A 24,527-nucleotide genomic window follows, 5' to 3' on the forward strand; every position below is an offset into this window, starting at 1 on the left:
AATTATTTGATTGACAATTTATTATTCATGCAGTAGAATAATTTATTTAATAACTCGAGAGGATAAATCGTTCTGATAGATCCATGGTGCATTTCTACTTTTTTTTTTATGTATATCTGATGACCTTTGTGGGAGAGTTGTGACTTGGGTGCGCCCCTTTGCTTGCTCTTAACAGTTAAAAACAAATCAGGAAGAGGAAGAAAACGCAGACTCACCAACCATCTCTGACATTTTCATTTTTTTTTTCTTTTAATGTTGAAGGTTGAACTCATTGTGCAGCTCACTGGTAAGTCTGAGACAAAATATCTGCATTAATAGCTCACACTTATAATTAGCCATTGTGAGAAATAACGTTTTTATGAAGTGCATTTATGAGGATGTTTGGTTTATTCTAAATATATGTAGTGCTCAACTTAAGTACAATTTGAAGTATTTGTACTTTACTTGAGTATTTCCCTTTTCTGCTACTTCATACTTCTACTCCACTACATTTGTTTTCTATTTTGTTACTTTGCAGATTCAGATTAATCATACATCAAATTGTATCAACAAATACATTTGGATGTAATAATATAAATTACGATTTACGTGTATTGATGCTGAGCTCCACCTTTACCGGCTGCAACATTAAATTAACACATGAATGCATCAATAATTCAAATGTAATATATATGTATAATTCTGAAATGGACCATTCTGACAAATCTTTTAACTTTTAGAACTTAAAGTACATTTTTATGCTAATACTTTTATACTTTAAAATAAAATTAACCTGCCGTTGACCTTTTAGAATATTGGTTATTAATGCTGTTAATTGGGTGGACATTTGAATAATTCTGCATTAATTTATTTTTATTTTTTTAATATATTTTTACCATTTAATTGCTTGTTGATTGGGTTTTTTTTGCTTCTTTAACCTTCTCTGACCCAGATTAATTTCCTGTCATGGCTGCGTTGGTTTTGAAGCTTCCTCTCGCTTTTTTCCTTTTAACAGAACTGAGCTGAAGAGTTATGTCTGGTGGAAGAAGTATTCAAATCTTTTACTTTCTTAATCTTGAGAGAGGAAAATATTTTTGTAAGATTCCTAATTGAAGATTTGTTATACAAAAAAAGGTTAAATTAGAAGTCCATCATGAATCACACATGACAAAAATGTTTTTTTCATTTTACAAATAAATGACAATTACAGATTGAAAACACAAGATTTTCTTTTTTTGTTTTTTATCTCATAGTTGTACAACTTATACTTAAATAAAAACATTTGTCGTTGTTCGTTTTTTAAATGGACCTATATATATAACTTATTTTCTTTATTAGTCTTGGGCAAAGTGAAAAGAAAACGGTGATGAAGAAGTATTCAAATCTTTTACTTCAGTAAAAGTCCTGCATTCAAAATGGTATTTAAGGAAAAGTATTGGCAGCAAAATACAAAATAAGTACGTTGAGATTTTGCCTTTCAGATATATATTTATAGATTTATGTAAGATTTATTTGTATTTTGATGTCGCAGCAGGTAAAGATGGAGCTCGTTTTAACAATTGAATTAAAATGTATGAATTGATTTATTAACAACGAACTTAAGTTATTAAATAGATGTAGAGAAGTAGAAAGCTGCATCAAATGCAAATATAAGTACCTCAACCTCACTGCCTGTACAGAAGTTGAGTAAAAGTATTTACCTGCAGCATTGTGTATTCTAGAATATTGGTTATCATTTGTGGTTAAACATCTGTAAAAATTCTGTTGAATAAATGAACTGAAAGATTAGAGATTTACATTTTTTGTCATTTTATTTCAGGGTGCAGAGCCGGAGAAACAACAGGATGGGCGTCATTTAAAAACATCAAGAGATTAAAAGATAATCATACATGTGAAAAGAAAAAGATGAGACATGAAAAAAGCAATGTGAAGTTCATATTTCCCGGGGCTGAAGAGGAAGCTTAAAAACAAGAGAAAACATCATTATCGTCATCTCAAAAAGACTAACAAGTGATATTCAGCTCCAGATATTCTGATTGTGACACTTGAGAACGCGTTATAATGACGTCAGCTGTGAGACATACAGGAGAAGAAAGAGAAGAATCGTGTTTCAGCAGGGCAGCCAGAGCGATCAGGAGAGCTCTGTCCAGGATCTGCAGAGATAGTTCGCCCCGCTCCCCAGTCCTTGGAATCCTTCCAACTCGAAGTCGTCAGCCTGAGCTTGGAAGTCCTCAGTCTGAGGGGAACTATGTGAATATGTGTCTTCTTCAGCCCCAGAAATACAGTGAGATGCGTGGTGGTGGCCTGTCTGTGGAGCACTATAAGCAGTTTTTTCTTCTTCAGCCCCAGAAATACGATGAGCCGTGTGATGATGCTCTGTCTGACACAGACGATGAGTGGGTTGGTTGTCCTCTGTCTAAGGAGAACTGTGAGGAGCTTGGTCGTTCTCCGTGCGAGACATACGATGAGCTGCTTGGTGGTCCTCTGTCTAAGAGGGACTATGAGCCACGTGGTGGTGCTCTGTTTGAGACAGACGATGAGTGGACTAGTAGTCTTCCGTCTGAGACAAAGCATCATCAGTTTGGTTCATCTAACACAGCATATTTTGACCCGGGTCAGCATTCCGACATACAGATGTCTTCTGCACTTGCTGGGAAGCGAACCAGGAGCCCCTTCTTCCCAAAACTGAAAAAATATAAGAAATATTCCTTTAATGCTTTGACCACTGATTCCCTTGCCTACATGTTAGATCAACCTCCACCTGGTGCGCTCACAGAAAGAGCAACGGTAACAAGCCTCTCCTCTGCAGCAGAGTCTGATAAAACCCTGGAAATGGAGCTGAATGCAACAGCTGGTCCTCCCACCCTTCAACTCTCCACTAGTGGTGATTCAGACTCTGCTACACCCATCTGCTCTCAATTCATTATTCCAGCTGTTGCTGGACCTCCATGTCCACAAGGCAAACCCACGATCATCCAGGATTCAACTGTCTGCCCTGAAGGGAGCATACCACCAGATGGATTTGAGCTCTGTTCTGTGCAGTCTGACGGAGATCCAGGGGCGTGTAGTGATGCCCTGTTGGAAGTGGACGTACCTGTAAAAGCTATGAACTACTTAGTCACAAACACCCTGCCGGGAGATCCACCCAGGAGAAATTCCCGCTGCCCGCCTCGTTCTCACAGCATGCCTTCACTGAGTCGAACAACCTCTGAAGAGAGCAAGACCTTTAGATCAACTGAAAGCTTACCTGACATGCTGTTAAAAACCGCATATGAGGAGTTTACACCTGATATGGCTGCTGATGAAAACGATGAAACCTACCTGTTCCAGTGCTCCTGCCCAGGCCTGTACCTGTGCAGTGTGACAGGCTTGGTGTTTCACATGGAAGGAGGAGGGGACGTGGTCTACAGGACTGTCCCTTGGGACAGGAGACTACTGGACCAGCATCACAAGAAGCCTGCAGGACCCCTTTTTGACCTCAAATGTGTGCAGCAGTCTGTGTGCTGGCTTCATCTCCCACACTGTGAGATCAGCTCCACCGGCGGATGTGATTTCCTGTCAGTCGCTCATGTGACCGATGACGGCGTTGAGTTTGTCAGTCCTCACAAGGTAACAGAATCTCACGTTGTCATAAACATCAATGGGTTTTCTGGTTTCGGTAATGTCAAGGATGAAGACTCACCACCTGACCCGGTCCGAGCGCTGGTTCTGCTGTTCTACAGGCCTCCAGATGGTCCTGATCCTGAATCCCTCCTCAATGTGTTGTTGCTACCGAGGAACGTGGTGCTCCGGGACGTGCTGCGATTCAGGAAGAAGTTAGATGGAGATGAGCGCTACATAGAGACGTCCCCACACTGTAAACTACACCCCAAGCAGGAATACACTCTGTCCACTTGTCCCGAAGACGACTCGGTTTTAGTTCAACCCACAGAAGCAGAGTTTGACTGTGACGACTATGACAACTTCTTCCCGTCATTCCAGGTGATTTGGGAAACAACGCTGAAACATATTAAGCTGATTTTGAGAGACACCAACAGCTCCCACAGTGTCTGGGAAAGAAGAGTTTGTCTTTCATTCACAGGTGTCAAGAGGTGCCGTGTGGCGAGCGCTCTGAATCTCCCGCCTAACGAGAGGCTGTTTGGCATACGGAGCAGCTTCGTCGATGGGATATCAGGACCTGTTCTCAAAAGTCTGCTGGACAAACTGTTTGAGAAAGCGGTGATGTCGGATTCTGAGAGGGAGTCGGCGGACGAGATGCAAAGCAAAAGAGACAAAGCACGCTTTATTATCGACACGGTGAGGAAGAAAGGCGAAGCTGCTAGTTCAGAGATGATTGAGTTCCTCTGTGAGGCCGACCCCTTCCTCTGTGAACATCTTGAGTTGATGTGAAGCTAAACAAACAGGCGATGCTTGCAGTTCATACAGGGGTTTTTTTAAGCAAGAGATCCTGCACACTGTTGCCCCGTTTATTCATAAAAGTGTGTTTATCTTTTTAGTGTACTGTTGAGCTAATGTCATTGGATTTCCTGTTGATGATGGTGTGTGAACTAGTTCAAGTGCTTCTGGGAATCTCCCTGATCTGTTTGTACAGAACATGACAGGAAACTTAGAAGAGGTTGAGAGCCATCTGCTGGCTGACTTGAGTTTCTGTTTACTGATGATGCCTCTTTTAATGTGACATTTAGGAGATTAAATACTTCTATTTGGTTGCGATTTTGTTCTGCAGCTTGTATCAAACCGTTTCCTAATAATTTCATTTTAATGCATCAATTTGGTGAATTTTGAGAACCAAAATATGACATATCAAATACTGACCAATTTCTTACAAACTGCTGGTACTGATACAAATGTTGACATACTAAATGGGGTTGAGGAGTTTAAGCATTCAAGAAAAGATGAAAACAAAAATGACTAAAACACAGTGCTGAGCCTTTATACTATTAGTTTATTATGACTATTATTATTGTTATTTTTATTATTAATATAAGTGACTATTCCTCAGCCTTCCTTGGTGTTTTGGTTTTGACTAAAGCCTCGTTCACATACGTCTCCACTCGCCCATCTCTGAGCGACAACTGTCAATGAATGTGAATGTGTTCTAGCGGAATGTGTCCAGGACAGGCGATGTGATGTGGGCGGGGACGGAGAGAAAGTAGGCTCGTTCGACTTGATGTAGCCGCCTGCAGCGCGCCACCTAACGTGATGTATTGTGGGTTGAAAGCGATGCATGATGGCTAGAATTTGTGTCCGACTTAGCAGCCGACTGCATAGACGTCACAGGGTCGCGACCATATCACGTGACCCAAAACATCGCGAGAACAAGTTTTTAAGAGCCGCTTCTTGCGGCGCTTGGCAGCGCGGTGAACGGTGGCTGCAACTGGCTTGTCCACACCTCCGCTACAGCGGAATGGTTCTCATTGGTTAAAAGTTCAATGACGTGTGTTCAGGTCCGCACTCGGCGGCCACCTTGTGGTGAAATGATACTTTTTATTTTGGTCGCATTGATCTCATGGCTTGATCTAAAGTTCCGTGCATTGTGTTGTGAGTAGGCCTATTATATGTGAGGTCTGGTTAATACTAACATAGAATGATAATACAAATATACTGGAAAAAATAATGCCTTCCACATGTTGCCTTGCGTGTGTGTGTGTGTGTGTGTGTGTGTGTGTGTGTGTGTATGTATTTATGTATATATGTATGTGTGTGTGTGTGTGTGTGTAATATATATGTTTTATATATATATAAAACATATCCTCTTTGGTTTGCTGCTGTATTCTATCGCTTGAGCAACATAGTCACGTTGACTTTGTTGTCCGACTTGACGGCGTTTGCCTGCCGTCTCTTTTAGAGCCCGCCCCCTCAGACACCTGCAGCTCTCGTCGGCGTGATAAGTCAAGTCAAGTCAAGCCAAGACCATCCCGAACGAGCCTAATAACTTTAACTTTCTGCGATGCGAGTGAAGCGAGTACCAATCAGAATGTAGAATAGAGATGATTGACAGTTGACGTCAACAGTAAGTTCCACAGAGAGTTGCCGCTTGAACTAGCCGGCGGCGGCAATTCATTTTTTTTTGCCAGCGAGTAGAATTCAGCGAGAAAGCGAGTGACGGGCGAGTAGCGACGTATGTGAACGGGGCTATACGCCTACGCACTGTCGAGGGGACGCTTTGCCATGGCGACGGGGAAAACTAGTGATGTGACTTCCGAAACGGGCGTGTCGGCGCGTCTCTGAAGTCCCGGATCGAAACGTTTGAAATGTTGTGCCGAAAAGCGGTTCTGAAACGCCCATGTCACGTGACTGTAGTTCAGCGATTGAAGGAACGCCTCTGTTTCAAAACGGCTATTCCAAGACGGGCAGATCCTTTGAAATACTGGCAAGAGCGACGTGCTGTCTTCCCTAATTTGTACCAACTGACTAAGAAATGTTTAAGTGTCCCTGCAACAAGTGTACCCTGTGAAAGGATTTTTTCAAAAGCAGGGGAAGTGTCATCCAAAAAAAGAAACGGACTCAGCTCAAAAAGAGCTGAACAAATATTATTTTTGAATACAAATCTTTTATTGTATTGCATATTACAATGTGTCATTTATTTATTTATTTTTAATAATGTTTCTTTAATTCAACCTGTATTCTACTTAAATTGAGGAAACCTAAGACCGGCTCATTTCATAGTGGCACATATTTAGGAGTTTTCTTTGGCCAGGGCATGTAGTTCACATAAGTGGCCACTAGATGCCACTGTAGAGTCAGGTTTCATATTCGTTTCAAGGCTTCAACACATACTGAAACATCGCTTCGAACTGTTTCGAAGCTTCCCTTTGCCCATCACTAATAAATCGTTCTGATAGATCCATGGTGCATTTCTACTTTTTTTTATGTATATCTGATGACCTTTGTGGGAGAGTTGTGACTTGGGTGTGCCCCTCTTAACAGTTGAGAACAAATCAGGAAGAGGAAGAAAACGCAGACTCACCAACCATCTCTGACATTTTAATTTATTTTTTTTCTTTTAATGTTGAAGGTTGAACTCATTGTGCAGCTCACCGGTAAGTCTGAGACAAACTATCTGCATTAATAGCTCAAACTTATCATTAGCCATTGTGAGAAATAACGTTTTTATGAAGTGCATTTATGAGGATGTTTGGTTTATTCTAAATATATGTAGTGCTGAACTTAAGTACAATTTGAAGTATATGTACTTTACTTGAGTATTTCCCTTTTCTGCTACTTCATACTTCTACTCCACTACATTTGTTTTCTATTTTGTTACTTTGCAGATTCAGATTAATCATACATCAAATTGTATCAACAAATACATTTGGATGTAATAATATAAATTACGATTTACGTGTATTGATGCTGAGCTCCACCTTTACCGGCTGCAACATTAAATTAACACATGAATGCATCAATAATTCAAATGTAATATATATATATATATGTATATATATATATATATATATATATATATATATATATATATGTATATATATATATATATATATATATATATATATATATATATATATATATATATATATATATATATATATATATATATAATTCTGAAATGGACCATTCTGACAAATCTTTTTACTTTAAGAACTTAAAGTACATTTTTATGCTAATAATTTTATACTTTAAAATGAAATTAACCTGCCGTTGACCTTTTATTTTGAGTATTTTTTATTAATGCTGTTAATTGGGTGGAAATTTGAATAATTCTGCATTAATTGAATTTTTTATATATATTTTTACCATTTAATTGCTTGTTGATTGTTTTTTTTTTCTTCTTTAACCTTCTCTGACCCAGATTTTTTTTTTTTTTTTTTTTATTTGGATCTCTTTTAGCCCAATTGGGCTATTCTTCCAATAGTCCATAGCATAAAAACATTACAGAATACAATACAAACACAATACAGTATAACTGAAACACAATATAGAACAGACACAAACCAAAAAACATACATTACAACACATGAATGGCATTATACACACAAAACAAAACTTATACAGATAATATTACATAAAAACTATACCCTCAATCACAGTCATGCAATTACAATAAAAGAGTTCAAATACTTCTTAGAAAATACCCCTAATGTTTTGTTTAAAATGTTTTTCTGGTAAATTCCTAGTGAGATCAGGTAAACAATTCCATAGCTTTACAGCCCGAAAACAAAACATCCTTTTACCAGTTACAAGCCTAGTCCTGGGTGAAACATAATCACTTGTGCTAGCTGCTCTTGTGCTAACTAAATGTCTGTCTTTTACCTGCTGGAATCTGCTTATCAACGGTTTTGGCATCTTTTTAACATGTAAGTTATAAAATAATTTAAGAACATTTCTAGCTATTATATCCCTGATATATGACCACTCTAGTTTTTTGTATCGCTCTTCAATAGGGGTATCATTTGGACATCTAAGAATAATTCTTGCAGCCTTATTTTGTGCAGCCTGGGTTCTACTTATTTCTCCCACTCCAGCATTACCCCAAACGGCAGCACAATAATTCACCTGACTGACAATTAAAGCCTGGGTCACTTGTCTTAATATTTTTGTGGGTAAATATTTGGCTATTCTACCAACCATAACAGCAGTCTGAACCAGCTTCTTACATAGATTAGATATGTGTGGTGTCCAAGACAGATGACTGTCGAGTTGAACACCTAACAGTCTAGTCTCATCTATTTGTTCCATCATTGTACCGTTTGTCATGAGCTGTAAACAGGGCAGAGTTTGCTTCTTCCTCACAGAACCAATAAGCATTACTTTTGTTTTCTTTACATTCAATACGAGTTTGTTAATATCAGCCCAATCCTTAATTGTTTCAAGGTCTTGCTGTAGTGATGTCTGTATGTCTACACATGAATACCCCGGTACATACACAGTAGTATCATCCGCAAAAATTGTCATTTTTGATCGTACTAGAGCATATGAAATATCATTTGTATATAACAGATAGAGGAGAGGCCCAAGACAACTACCTTGAGGCACGCCACACTGTATATTCAGAGGAGTAGAATATGATCCATTTATAAAAAACGATTGTGTTCTTTCAGATAAATAAGTATGAATCTAGTCAAGAGCGGTTTGTTGGAACCCATAATGAAGGAGCTTTTTCAATAATATACTATGATCTACCAAATCAAATGCTGCACTAAAATCCAAAAATAGTACGCCAACATATTTTCCCAAATCAATTTGTTCTAGCCATTGATCTGTCATCTCAATGAGAGCAGTCGCAGTTGCATGTTGATTGGCAGAGAGTAAATCATTAGTTTCCATATATGACCAGATCTGACCACTGATTATGCTTTCCAGTATTTTACTCAGTGCAGGTAAAAGACTAATGGGCCGACTGTTCTCAGGTGAGACAGGTTCTTTACTATTTTTTGGAATTGGACATAGCTTAGCTTTCTTCCATACTCTAGGATAGTGACCAGTGTCAATTAACCAATTAAACAAATACCTCAAGGGGGCAGCGATCTGCGGTGCAGCATACCTCAATAACCTGTTGTCCATTAAATCATAGCCTGCAGCTTTCTCATCAGGAAGTGACTCCAGCAATTTGATAACCTCTTCAGTACAAAGGAAAGGGAGAAAGAGCACATTTTACTTAGCATGATGTTGTTGTCAATCAGATCATTGAGATTATCTTTAGAACTGGAAAAATCTGTCATTTTTCTTAGCCTGTTGATTTTGTTTTCAAAATAAACAGTATAATGATTGGCAACATCAACAGGCTTTGTGATCACTCTTCCATTCTCCTCAACAAATGATGGATACTGTGCAACCTTTGTTCCAAACAATCCTCTGACTGTATTCCATGTTTTTTTTAATCATTTCCACACTTCATGAATGCTTTTCTATAAAAAGAGGCCTTTTTACCACAATTTAATTTCCGTTGGTCAGATTCTAAGTTTGATTTTAAAAATGTAGCTTTTGCCTCATTTCTTTCCATAAAAACTTTGTTAAGTTCGTCATCTATCCATGGAGCAGAACAAGCTTTAACAGTCCGTTTCCTAATTGGAGCATGCTGATTCATCACTTCAGTTAAGTGTTCAGTAAAACATTCAGAGGCATGATCTAAGTTGTCCTCTAAAAATATTAATTCCCAGGGACATGCAGCCAAATCCCTCTTAAATTCCTCACTATTAAATCTTTTAAAACTCCTCTTTACTATTATTCTAGGTGGTCTCTTTGGAATCTTAGATATTCTGGTTATGGATACAATATTGTGGTCAGACCAACCAACAGGAAACACACACGCACTTGAACACTGTTGTGGTACACTGGTAAAAATCAGATCAATGCATGTCTCAGTACGTATGCCATTCCTTATAGAACACCTTGTTGCATTTCTAACCATCTGTTTCATATTACACCCCTCTGTAAATCTCAATAATTTAGTTTTATTGCTATTCTTGTTATCACACCAATTTATATTCAGATCCCCCATAAAAAAACACTTCCTTATTATCATTAGTTGCATTATCTAGACTAGAACATAAGTCATCTAAATAGATCACATTTGAGCAAGGGGGTCGATATGCACATCCAATTATTAGAGGTTTTTGATAAGGTAGATGTATCTGTACCCATACAGCCTCCAGGTGATTAATTGTTAGATCATCTCTCTTTTTAAAAGGCAGATGATTTTGAATATACATTGCCACACCTCCACCATTCCGATTCCTATCCTTTCTTATAAAATTATACCCATCCACATGGACTTGCCCATCAGTGATAGAGCTATCTAAATGTGACTCAGTGATAGCTAGAACATGCATATCATTGATTTTCAACATGTTACAGATCTCGTTCATTTTATTTGGTAAACTACAAACATTTATGTGTGCAATATGTAATCCCTTCTTAGGTAGTTTTAAATTCACAGAACCAATTTGAATCGTCGAAATTGCCATAGTTTAAAGACCTGCATCAGATATCCATCCAACTCAGAATAACCAGGGAGTTGTTTTGGGGTCACGATACAGTTGGTTATTTATGTACAATTTGTCTGTCACTAAAGTGACGCGATCATTTCTAAGTCTGTGTTCTTTCATTATGGGGTATAGTACCTTCCTCCTGTTGATGATTTCATGGGGAAATTGGTCATTTACTCCAAGCTTTGTGCCTTTAAGTTGTTTTCCTCGGCTTTTCACAAGCTCCTTATGTTTAAAAAGTGACATCTTTTACCACATCACTTGGCAGTTTCAGCTGTTCAGTCATGAAGGTCTTCGCAACAGTTTCACAATCAACACTGTCCTCCTCTGCAATTCCTGAGAAAACCAAGTTGTTCCTCATAGACAGGCGCTTGTTCTCCTTTTCAAGCACATTCACCCTGCTCTCCATATCCTGCACAGATTTCTTTAGGTTCCTGTTGTCACTCAGCAGTTCATCAATTTGCCACTGACTGTATTCAAGGCTAGCTTTAAGTTGATTTAAGTCTTTCATCATAACCTCCAACACATTCAGTTTAGCAAGTCTATCATTAATTGACTTCAGGAGGCCGATCTCAACCTCCATGACCCCATCAGCTTCATGCTTCAGCTTGGTGGCATCAGCTGCAACAGCTTGCCACTTTTTCTTAGCCTTCTTCTTCCTCACTCCAGTAGGATTACTTGGTAAGCTTGCTTCTGGAGTTTCCATCCGGGCAAGTTGATATCTTTCCGCAATAAATTGCTCAAGGGATTCTGTTGTTTCTGTTGAATCCAGCTTGTCACAGCAAGGAGTATTCACAGGTCTTTGTTCAGGACTAGGCCTGACTAGGCCTCACCACACACCATCAGCCCAGGCTTCATGCAATCGATCAAAAGTCTCCAAGTGCAAAACTCATCCACAGCAGTTGGTCTTCTGAGCGCACTGTACGACTTTTTAAAAATGGTTTGACTTAATATTAACTAAAAATGTTATGTCTGGTGGAAGAAGTATTCAAATCTTTTACTTAGGTAAAAGTCCTGCATTCAAAATGGTATTTAAGGAAAAGTAGTATTGGCAGCAAAATACAAAATAAGTACATTGAGATTTTGCCTTTCAGATATATATTTATAGATTTATGTAAGATTTATTTGTATTTTGATGTTGCAGCAGGTAAAGATGGAGCTCGTTTTAACAATTGAATTAAAATGTATGAATTGATTTATTAACAACAAACTTAAGTTATCAAATAGATGTAGAGAAGTAGAAAGTACCTCAAAACTGTACAGAAGTTGAGTAAAAGTATTTACCTGCAGCATTATGTATTCTGGTTATCATTTGTGGTTAAACATCTGTAAAAATTCTGCTGAATAAATGAACTGAAAAATTTGAGATTTAAATTTTTTGTCATTTTATTTCAGGGTGCAGAGCCGGAGAAACAACAGGATGGGCGTCATTTAAAAACATCAAGAGATTAAAAGATAATCATACATGTGAAAAGAAAAAGATGAGACATGAAAAAAGCAATGTGAAGTGCATTTTTCCCGGGGCTGAAGAGGAAGCTTAAAAACAAGGGAAAACATAATTATCGTCATCTCAAAAAGACTAACAAGTGATATTCAGCTCCAGATATTCTGATTGTGACACTTGAGAACGCGTTATAATGACGTCAGCTGTGAGACATACAGGAGAAGAAAGAGAAGAATCGTGTTTCAGCAGGGCAGCCAGAGCGATCAGGAGAGCTCTGTCCAGGATCTGCAGAGATAGGTCGCCCAGCCCCCCAGTCCTTCGAAGCCGTTCAACTCGATTTCGCCAGCCTCAGCTTGGAAGTCCTCAGTCTGAGGAGAACTATGTGAATTTGTGTCTTCCGGTACCAGTCAAGTCCGGTACAGCAGGGGCTCTGCCTAAGGAGCACTTTCAGCAGTTTTGTCTTCTTCAGTCCCAGAAATACAATGAGTGGTTGTGGCCTGTCTGGGACAGACGATGAGCAGCTTGGTCATCCTCCGTCTGAGACATACGATGAGCTGCTTGGTGGTCCTCTGTCTAAGAGGGACTATGAGCCGCGTGGTGGTGCTCTGTCTGAGACAGGGACTAGTAGTCTTCCGTCTGAGACAAAGCATCATCAGTTTGGTTCATCTAACATAGCATATTTTCACCCGGGTCAGCCTCCCGACATACAGATGTCTTCTGCACTTGCTCGGAAGCGAGTCAGGAGCCCCATCTTCCCAAAATATAAGAAATATTCCTTTAATGCTTTGACCACTGATTCCCCTGCCTACATGTTAGATCAACCTCCACCTGGTGCACTCACAGAAAGAGCAATGGTAACAAGCCTCTCCTCTGCAGCAGAGTCTGATAAAACCCTGGAAATGGAGCTGAATGCAACAGCTGGTCCTCCCACCCTTCAACTCTCCACTAGTGGTGATTCAGACTCTGCTACACCCATCTGCTCTCAATTCATTATTCCAGCTGTTGCTGGACCTCCATGTCCACAAGGCAAACCCACGATCATCCAGGATTCAACTGTCTGCCCTGAAGGGAGCATACCACCAGATGGATTTGAGCTCTGTTCTGTGCAGTCTGACGGAGATCCAGGGGCGTGTAGTGATGTCCTGTTGGAAGTGGATGTACCTGTTAAAGCTATGAACTACTTAGTCACAAACACCCTGCTGGGAGATCCACCCAGGAGAGATTCCCGCTGCCCGCCTCGTTCTCACAGCATGCCTTCACTGAGTCGAACAACCTCTGAAGAGAGCAAGACCTTTAGATCAACTGAAAGCTTACCTGACATGCTGTTAAAAACCACATATGAGGAGTTTACACCTGATATGGCTGCTGATGAAAATGATGAAACCTACCTGTTCCAGTGCTCCTGCCCAGGCCTGTACCTGTGCAGTGTGACAGGCTTGGTGTTTCACATGGAAGGAGGAGGGGACGTGGTCTACAGGACTGTCCCTTGGGACAGGAGACTACTGGACCAGCATCACAAGAAGCCTGCAGGACCCCTGTTTGACATCAAATGTGTGCAGCAGTCTGTGTGCTGGCTTCATCTCCCACACTGTGAGATCAGCTCCACCGGCGGATGTAATTTCCTGTCAGTCGCTCATGTGACCGATGACGGCGTTGAGTTTATCAGTCCTCACAAGGTAACAGAATCTCACGTTGTCATAAACATCAATGGGTTTTCTGGTTTCGGTAATGTCAAGGATGAAGACTCGCCACCTGACCCGGTCCGAGCGCTGGTTCTGCTGTTCTACAGGCCTCCAGATGGTCCTGATCCTGAATCCCTCCTCAATGTGTTGTTGCTACCGAGGAACGTGGTGCTCCGGGACGTGCTGCGATTCAGAAAGAAGTTAGATGGAGATGAGCGCTACATAGAGACGTCCCCACACTGTAAACTACACCCCAAGCAGGAATACACTCTGTCCACTTGTCCTGAAGACGACTCGGTTTTAGTTCAACCCACAGAAGCAGAGTTTGACTGTGACGACTATGACAACTTCTTCCCGTCATTCCAGGTGATTTGGGAAACAACGCTGAAACATATTAAGCTGATTTTGAGAGACACCAACAGCTCCCACAGTGTCTGGGAAAGAAGAGTTTGTCTTTCATCCACAGGTGTCAAGAGGTGCCGTGTGGCGAGCGCTCTGAATCTCCCGCCTAACGAGAGGCTGTTTGGCATACGGAGCAGCTTCGTCGATGGGATATCAGGACCTGTTCTCAAAAGTCTGCTGGACAAACTGTTTGAGAAAGCGGTGATGTCGGATTCTGAGAGGGAGTCGGCGGACGAGATGCAAAGCAAAAGAGACAAAGCACGTTTTGTTATCGACACGGTGAGGAAGAAAGGCGAAGCTGCTAGTTCAGAGATGATTGAGTTCCTCTGTGAGGCCGACCCCTTCCTCTGTGAACATCTTGAGTTGATGTGAAGCTAAACAAACAGGCGATGCTTGCAGTTCATACAGGGTTTTTTTAAGCAAGAGATCCTGCACACTGTTGCCCAGTTTATTCATAAAAGTGTGTTTATCTTTTTAGTGTACTGTTGAGCTAATGTCATTGGATTTCCTGTTGATGATGGTGTGTGAACTAGTTCAAGTGCTTCTGGGAATCTCCCTGATCTGTTTGTACAGAACATGACAGGAAACTTAGAAGAGGTTGAGAGCCATCTGCTGGCTGACATGAGTTTCTGTTTACTGATGATGCCTCTTTTAATGTGACATTTAGAAGATTAAATACTTCTATTTGGTTGCGATTTTGTTCTGCAGCTTGTATCAAACCGTTTCCTAATAATTTCATTTTAATGCATCAATTTGGTGAATTTTGAGAACCAAAATATGACATATCAAATACTGACCAATTTCTTACAAACTGCTGGTACTGATACAAATGTTGACATACTAAATGGGGTTGAGGAGTTTAAGCATTCAAGAAAAGATGAAAACAAAAATGACTAAACCACAGTGCTGAGTCTTTATACTATTATTAGTTTATTATGACTATTATTATTGTTATTTTTATTATTAATATAAGTGACTATTCCTCAGCCTTCCTTGGTGTTTTGGTTTTGACTAAAGCTTATCTATCTATCTACGTCTCCACTCATCCATCTCTGAGCGACAACTGTCAATGAATGTGAATGTGTTCTAGAGGAATGTGTCCAGGACAGGCGATGTGATGTGGGCGGGGACGGAGAGAAAATAACTTTAACTTTCTGCGATGCGAGTGAAGCGAGTACCAATCAGAATGTAGAATAGAGATGATTGACAGTTGACGTCAACAGAAAGTTCCACAGAGAGTTGCCGCTTGAACTAGCCGGCGGCGGCAATTAATTTTTTTTGCCAGCGAGTAGAATTCAGCGAGAAAGCGAGTGACGGGCGAGTAGCGACGTATGTGAACGGGGCTATACGCCTACGCACTGTCGAGGGGACGCTTTGCCATGGCGACGGGGGAAAACTAGTGATGTAACTTCCGAAACGGGCGTGTCGGCGCGTCTCTGAAGTCCCGGATCGAAACGTTTCGAAATGTTGTGCCGAAAAGCGGTTCTGAAACGCCCATGTCACGTGACTGTAGTTCAGTGATTGAAGGAACGCCTCTGTTTCGGAACGGCTATTCCAAGACGGGCAGATCCTTCGAAATACTGGCAAGAGCGACGTGCTGTCTTCCCTAATTTGTACCAACTGACTAAGACATTTTTAAGTGTCCCTGCAACAAGTGTACCCTGTGAAAGGATTTTTTCAAAAGCAGGGGAAGTGTCATCCAAAAAAAGACACGGACTCAGCTCAAAAAGAGCTGAACAAATATTATTTTTGAATAAAAATCTTTGATTATTGTATTGCATATAACAATGTGTCATTTATTTGTATTCAACCTGTATTCTACTTAACTTAAGGAAACCTAAGACCGGCTCATTTCATAGTGGCACATATTTAGGAGTTTTCTTTGGCCAGAGCATGTAGTTCACAGAAGTGCCCACTAGATGCCACTGTAGAGTCAGGTTTCATATTCGTTTCAAGGCTTCAACACAGACTGAAACAACGCTTCAAACTGTTTCGAAGCTTCCCTTTGCCCATCACTAGGGAAAACAGAACGTTGATGAGCCAAACGAGCCGCGAGGATTCCCCCTTAATTAAGTGCTGCTGTCCTCCTGTTTAGGCCTATTATTAGAGCCGCTAGTTACTAACGTTAGCCGTCTTACGAGTGCTATTAGCATAACGTACCAGATTGGCAGTTTTATTTTGTTGTATAAGTTACATACAGGTTAATTTCCTTAACGTTACTCAAATGTCTTGTTATAAGGAAAAATAATTAATGGACGGTATAATCAGCAAATAGATCCATAATGAAAAATTAATGAACTGGTAAAAAATGAGCTCCACCTCGAGTACAGTCACAGGTTCTACTTTTAATACTTTAAGTACGTTTTTCACCACGGCTTTGTTTGAAGGAACACTCAATATTTGTTAACTGATTAAATATCCTTATATTTTGGGCTGTTGGTCAGATAAACTGACCAACTTTTATAGACAGAATTAGTCGATTACATTGAAGAAGATCCATCAGATTCATTTAAAATGAAAATAAGTATAACTTGCAGTGACCCAAATATAGTAAAAGTCTACTATCATGTATGACAAGGAGACATGAAATCCTCACATTTGTAGGATGTGTAACGAACACAGGTAGGACCCAAGAAGGCAGGCTCGACTCGAGATGAATCCGAAAAATGGTTTTAATTACAGCAGAGGTCGGTACACGGGTGTTCAGTCCACAAAGGCAAAGGTACAAAATCCAACAGGCTAAGGCAAAGTCAAAAAGGCAAAAACCGGTCACACTGGGAAGGCTCACAAGAAAAAAACTCTACAGAAATCGCTGGAACGCTGACACAAGGGACAAGACGAACTGGCAACAAGAGGAAAAGCACACACAGACTAAATACTCTGGGGGGGGGGAGGGAGATAATGAGACCCAGGTGCAGCACATCAGGGCAGGGTAGGCAATCACACAGGAGGGCAGGAAGTTAAGGGACCTGAAACGAGACAACAAATGAGTAACCAAAATAAAACAGGAAGTACGAGACTAGAAACACTGGGAGGACAGACAAACCACTATACACCACGACGGGGCGTGACAGTACCCCCCCCCCCCCCTCTACGGCCGGCTCCAGACGGCCCAGGATCATCAGGATGGGCTTGGTGGAAGTCCTCAAGGAGGGTGTGATCCACGATATTCCTCGCAGGTACCCAGGAGCGCTCCTCGGGACCGTACCCCTCCCAGTCCACCAGGTACTGAAACCCCCGGCCACGAGGGCGCACTGCCAGGAGCTTCCGAACCGTGTAAACTTGGCCACCATTGATGAGACGGGGGGGAGGCGGGGGCCGGACGGCAGGGACCAAGGCGCTCTCCTTCACCGGTTTCACCTGGCTTACGTGGAAGGCTGGGTGGGCTCGCATGGTGCTGGGCAACTTGAGCTTCACTGCCACAGGATTGAGGACCTTGGAAATGGAAAAGGGGCCGACGAATCTGGGAGCCAACTTCCTGGAGGTCACCCGGAGAGGGAGGTCCTTGGTTGATAACTACACCTTCTGGCCGACACCGTAGGCTGGGGCTGGCATCCTGCGACGGTCTGCTGCCTTCTTGTACCGGTTGGAGCTGCGAAGCAGTGTGTTCCTGGCCCGAGCCCAGGTACGACGGCACCGGCGAACCAGAGCCTGGGCCGAAGGCACGTTGACCTCCTTCTCCAGTGCAGGGAACAGTGGTGGTTGGTAGCCATAGGTGCACTGAAAAGGCGAGAGACCCGAGGAGGAGCATGGCAAGGAGTTATGAGCATACTCAACCCAGGTTAGTTGTTTGCTCCATGAGGAAGGATTGTGGGAAGCCAAACAACAAAGACTTGTCTCCAACTCCTGGTTCAGCCGCTCAGTCTGTCCATTAGACTGTGGATGATGTCCCGATGACAGGCTGACAGATGCTCCAATAAGGGTGCAGAAAGCTGCCAGAACTGCGCTGTGAATTGGGGGCCCCGATCAGACACCACATCTCTGGGGAAACCATGGATCCGGAACACGTGATGTAGCATGGCCTCGGCTGTCTCCTTGGCCGAGGGTAATTTAGACATAGGAATAAAATGAGCCATCTTAGAAAAACGATCCACCACTGTGAGGACAGTGGTGTTACCTTCAGAGGGTGGCAGCCCCGTGACAAAATCCACAGAGATGTCTGACCAGGGTCGATGCGGCACGGGAAGAGGATGGAGCAGACCGGGGGCTGGACGACGGGAGGACTTACAGCGAGCACATACCGGACAGGCAGCCACATACTCCGCTACTTCCCTCTCCATAGAAGGCCACCAGAACCGTTGACGGAGCACAGAAAGGGTTCTTCTCACCCCTGGGTGGCAGGCGAAGGAGAAAGAATGTCCCCAGTGGATGACCTGGGAGCGGAGAGACACTGGCACAAACAAGCGGTTTGGGGGAACACCATCTGGGATGGCACAACCTCGGAGCGCCTCCCTCACTTGCGTCTCTATGGCCCATGTAAAGGCACCGACGACGCAAGAGGGGGGCAGAATAGTGACAGGATCAGACTCTTCTATCTCCGGGGAGAATACTCGGGACAGCGCATCAGGCTTGACGTTCTTGGAACCAGGCCGGTAAGACAGCGTGAAATTAAAACGGTTGAAAAAGAGAGCCCACCTTGCTTGCCTGGGGTTGAGCCGCTTTGCCGTCCTAAGATACTCCAAGTTCTTATGATCGGTCCAGATAAGAAACGGCAGGCTGGCCCCCTCTAGCCAGTGTCTCCATTCCTCCAGAGCAACCTTGACAGCCAGCAACTCCCGGTTCCCCACATCATAGTTCCTCTCTGCTGGGGATAGTTTTCGGGAGAGAAAAGCACACGGGTGTAACCTGTTATCCTTGGGAGAACGCTGGGAGAGCACCGCGCCGATTCCCACATCGGAAGCGTCAACCTCCACCACAAACTGGAGACTGGGATCAGGGATGGTGAGCACTGGGGCAGATGTGAAGCTCCTCTTCAGGTGTTGAAACACCGCCTTGGCCTGGGGGTTCCACCGGAAAGTTGGCTTGGGAGAGGTTAGGACATGTAGGGGAGAAGCAACAGTACTGAAATTTCTGATAAACTTGCGATAAAAGTTGGCAAACCCCAAAAACCGTTGCAACTCCTTCCGGGAGTTAGGAGTAGGCCATCCACTCACCCCACTAACCTTCTCAGGGTCCATCTCCACCTTGTTCTGTCCCACAATGAAGCCCAGGAATGACAAAGAAGGTACATGAAACACACACTTTTCTGCTTTTACGAATAGTTGATTCTCCAGAAGACGCTGAAGCACTCTCCTGACATGACCAACATGGGACTGCTCATCTGGAGAGAAGATCAGGATATCGTCAAGGTAGACAAACACGAACACATTCAACATGTCACGGAGGACATCGTTCACTAGGCCCTGAAACACAGCTGGAGCATTGGTCAACCCAAAAGGCATGACGAGATATTCGTAATGTCCACTAGGAGTATTAAATGCAGTCTTCCACTCGTCCCCCTCCCTAATACGAACCAAATGGTAAGCATTTCTTAAGTCCAGTTTTGAGAAAACCTTAGCATTATGCAATAGTTCAAATGCACTTGAGATTAAGGGGAGGGGGTACCTGTTGCGAATCGTGACGGCATTGAGTGCCCTGTAGTCAATGCAGGGCCGCAGGGTCTTGTCTTTTTTGGCGACGAAGAAAAACCCAGCTCCTGCCGGCGAGGAGAAGGCCGGATGATTCCTGCAGCCAGGGACTCCTCAATGTACTTCCTCATAGCCTCCTTTTCTGGTGCAGACAGGGAGTACAGACCCCCCCTGGAGGGCGAGGATCCGGGCAGCAGGTCGATGGGGCAATCAGAGGGCCGATGAGGAGGTAAGGAGGTGGCTCGGGTCTTGCTAAAAACCTCCTTGAGATCGTGGTAGCAAGATGGAACCTTGGAGAAGTCCGGAAACTCCGGGTCCGTAGTGGAGGGATCCTGGGAAACCATGGAGATCGAAACCTCTGGAGAATCACCAGATGAGGAGGACTCCGGTAGGACGTTCACTGGAACCCGAGCCGGGGGAAGGCGATGACGACGGCAGTCCTTTCCCCAGGAGAGAATTTGACCAGAGGCCCAATTAATGTGGGGATTGTGCGTGGTGAGCCAAGGATAGCCCAGGATGAGGGGATGCTGTGGGGCTTGGGAAACATGCAAACAGATCATCTCAGCGTGGGAGTCAGGGAAAAAGAGTCTCAGAGGTTGAGTGCGGTGAGTAACTTTACATATGATCCGTCCATCCAGGGCGCTGGCCTCGAGCGCCAGATCGAGTGGCAGCATCCTCAGACCAAGACTACTAACGAGACCAATATCCATTAAATTAGCATCCGACCCTGAGTCAACCAGAGCCGGAACCTTAACGGAGGACACAGAAGACTGGAGACACACAGAAGGCAGCAGTCTGGATGTTTTTAAAGGAACTGAAGTTCGTCTCACCTTGTCAGGAGGGCCAGCATTCCTCAGGGAGCAGGCAGCGATGAAATGGCCAGCTTGTCCACAGTATAAACATCGCCCCCCCACCATCCGGCGTTGTCGCTCCGCAGGAGTCAGCTGGGTGCGACCCAACTGCATGGGCTCCTCGTGAACAGAAGGGGGAGCCGGTGGCGGACCCTCAGGAGAAAGAGCACGCCAAGGGACCGAGGACGACGAGGAACGGCTGGAACGCTGCCCCCAGTGAAGCGGAGGCGAAGTGGGGGCAGAATAGTAGCCTTTCCGTCTCTCACACAGTCTCTTGTCGATCTTCACCGCCAGGGCAATGAGAGAATCCAAATCGGCTGGTAAATCCACAGGCACCAGGTAGTCCTTTTTATGGGTCTGAAAGACCGCCCAAAAAGGCGTCATACAATGCGGCCTCATTCCAGTCACTCTCTGCCACGAGAATGCGAAACTCGATGGCGTAGTCTGACACCTGCCTTTTGCCTTGCCGGAGACGCACCAAAGCTCGAGCAGCCTCCCTCCCAGGAACAATGTTCTGGAAAATCTGAGTCAGTGAAGTGGTAAAGGCGGACAAGGAACTACACACCGGAGAGCCTCTGCTCCATTCTGCAGTGGCCCAGGTCTCCGCTCTCCCCGTAAGATGGGAGATGATGTATGAGATCTTGGAGCGGTCTGTAGGGAACGCTGCAGCCTGCAGTTCAAAATGCAAATCACACTGGGTGAGAAAGGCTTTGCAGTCACCTGAATCCCCGGAGAAGCGTTCAGGCCGGGAGAGGTGAAGAGGCAGAGGAGCGGGAGTGGACAACACAACCGGAGCGGCAGGTTCAGCGGCAGACCCCGAAGAAGAAGCAGCCTCTGTGGAGAGAGCCACAGGACTGTGCAGCCCCCTCATCTGATCCATAAGGCTGTTGAGCTGGTTACCAAAACCGGCCAACAGGAACTCCTGATGGCTCGTCATCTCCTTCAGTTCATGCCGAAGGGTAGAAATTTGCTGGTCCTGGTCTTGGATCTTGCTCGCCTGGGCTTGCAAAACATCAACCAGGGTCCCTGAGCCCGCTGGGTCCATTCTTGGCCAGTTCGTACTGTAACGAACACAGGTAGGACCCAAGAAGGCAGGCTCGACTCGAGATGAATCCGAAAAATGGTTTTAATTACAGCAGAGGTCGGTACACGGGTGTTCAGTCCACAAAGGCAAAGGTACAAAATCCAACAGGCTAAGGCAAAGTCAAAAAGGCAAAAACCGGTCACACTGGGAAGGCTCACAAGAAAAAACTCTACAGAAATCGCTGGAACGCTGACACAAGGGACAAGACGAACTGGCAACAAGAGGAAAAGCACACACAGACTAAATACTCTGGGGGGGGAAGGGAGATAACGAGACCCATCGTGCAGCACATTAGGGCAGGGTAGGCAATCACACAGGAGGGCAGGAAGTTAAGGGACCTGAAACGAGACAACAAATGAGTAACCAAAATAAAACAGGAAGTACGAGACTAGAAACACTGGGAGGACAGACAAACCACTATACACCACGACGGGGCGTGACAGGATGTGACTGAAAAATAAATGAAATGAGAATCAATTATTTAAAAAAATGACTGTTGTATTTTCTGTCTGACTACTAATCACTTCATATGATTAGGGACTCCTGTGCAATTGAGCAAAGAGAAAATAATAAAAAAAAAAAAAACACTGGATTTCAATTTGTGTTTCATCTTTTAGAGCTTGTCGACAAATGTATCGGGTCCCGAATTCACATCGTCATGAAAACCGATAAAGAAATCGTCGGGACTCTGCTGGGTTTTGACGACTTTGTCAGTATCCTTTCCAGATCAATTACAATGTGACTGAAAAAACCCACGTATTTTCTCGTATTTGACAAACTGCATTATTTGACTGTTTTCTCTGAACATTGTTCCAGTTTTTGTCCTTAACTCATTGTGTTAGATATGGTCCTGGAAGATGTGACAGAATTGTAAGTGCACCTCTTGTTTTTGCATTGAGTCCAGTCACTTTTCAACCAAACTGCTGAATGAACTCAATATATGTTTCAGTGAAATCACACCAGAGGGGCGGAGGATAACCAAACTGGACCAGATCCTCCTCAATGGCAATAACATCACCATGGTATGTAAATATGCTGCATGTTTGGCATCATTAAATCCACCTTATTGACTCACAAGTGTGCCCTACACCTTCAAGGCATCTGTTACTGTTTTCACTGTCACAGTAGGATTTATATCCATATATTTTCTCTTTTTTTGCAGCTCATACCTGGAGGAGAAGGTCCTGAAGTATGAGATGAGAATCGTCTTTGAAGACTGAGAGTTTTGTGTTGTGGATTTATGCCTTCCCTATGTTGCGTTCCTTAGTTGACTATATCATTATTGTTATTTTTGGATCATTCCTTCATGATCTTGAGTGAGGAAAATATTTTTGTAAGATTCCTAATTGAAGATTTGTTATAGAAAAAAAAGGTTAAATCAGAAGTCCATCATGAATCACACATGACAAAAAAAAAATGGTTTTTCATTTTACAAATAAATGACAATTGCAGTTTGAAAACACAAGATTTTCTTTGTTTGTTTGTTTTATCGCAGAGTTGTACAACTTGTACTTAAATAAAAACATTTGTACAAAACGAAAGAGTTATTGTGTGTAGAAAGAAAGAACGAAAGTGTTTGGAAATTGCTCTGATCTCAAAATGGATGGCCACGTCCTTCCCGTTGACCAGAAAAGCAATAGTCCATCTGGAGGTAGAGAGCTAAATTAAATCATTCATTTCATCAAAGTGTGTGTGTGCGTGCCTCTCAGATCCATGCCCATTGTTCCCACTGGAGATGTAAATATGTTTCTAAAAAAACAGCCATGTGAAAAAAAGTAGTCATTTTTCAGTTTATACGTTCTGTATTGGGTTTTATCTTTTCATGGGATTTATTGACAGAAAAATGGAGAAAATCACCAGAATAAGTCTTAAGATAAGCAGATGGCAAGCTTTTCCAACAACATCTTCCCTCTGGAAATACCAAAATAATTCAACAGAAACAGTTTAATAAGTCACAGGAAGTGTAGCCCTTAGCCTGTACTAATATCAAGCAAAATACTAAAGAGCGTGCATCAAAGTAGTGTTGATTGTTTATCTACCAAAACAATCAGAATCACCTTTGGTCAAGTACTGTACTACCCAAATTTGACTTTTTGAGATTTTCATCACCATACAGAAATAACACATATAGGAATGAGGACAATAAAGTTGAACAATAAAGATAAATAACAGAAAAACTTAAAGCATATACTGTATATCATGATCATTTCCAGGTTGTATTTCTTGTTGTGTTGCAACTAGAGATTTTTTACATGCTTTAATGCTCGGAAAACTCTTTTCTGATACAGTCTGTCCAAATACCGATTCACCATCTGTCTGAAACAGTCTGCTTTTGTGCATTTCAACGGAACTTTGTTGCTAAGCAATGGTTTGGGTCCTTGCTTACTTCTCGCCAGTTGAAGATGTTTCAAATGTTTACATTTAAAACTGTAAAATGGTCTTCATATTATATATTTGTAACATCACATCTGTACTCACGGCTCATTTAAAGGAACAGTTTCTGAATATGGAC

General features: G+C 42.8%; 2 protein-coding genes across 2 annotated transcripts; both read left to right on the forward strand.

Annotated features, from left to right (window-relative positions):
• Positions 1-6,841: 6,841 nt before the first annotated feature.
• Positions 6,842-16,274, forward strand: LOC311029289 (caspase recruitment domain-containing protein 8-like). Its single transcript, XM_084034365.1, has 2 exons — positions 6,842-7,022; positions 12,321-16,274. Exon 2 carries the CDS (start codon positions 12,852-12,854, stop codon positions 14,823-14,825), a length of 1,974 nt encoding a protein of 657 aa, XP_083890491.1. The 5' UTR covers positions 6,842-7,022; positions 12,321-12,851; the 3' UTR covers positions 14,826-16,274.
• A 6,350-nt stretch (positions 16,275-22,624) lies between these two features.
• On the forward strand, positions 22,625-23,415 carry LOC311028829 (U6 snRNA-associated Sm-like protein LSm5). Its single transcript, XM_084033627.1, has 4 exons — positions 22,625-22,728; positions 22,858-22,885; positions 22,965-23,037; positions 23,178-23,415. The coding sequence occupies exons 1-4, from the start codon at positions 22,674-22,676 to the stop codon at positions 23,208-23,210; spliced, it is 189 nt and encodes a 62-aa protein (XP_083889753.1). The 5' UTR covers positions 22,625-22,673; the 3' UTR covers positions 23,211-23,415.
• Positions 23,416-24,527: the final 1,112 nt, after the last annotated feature.

The sequence above is a fragment of the Eutrigla gurnardus genome (genome assembly GCF_963514095.1).
Source record: "Eutrigla gurnardus genome assembly, chromosome: 18".
Classification (NCBI taxonomy): Eukaryota; Metazoa; Chordata; class Actinopteri; order Perciformes; family Triglidae; genus Eutrigla; species Eutrigla gurnardus.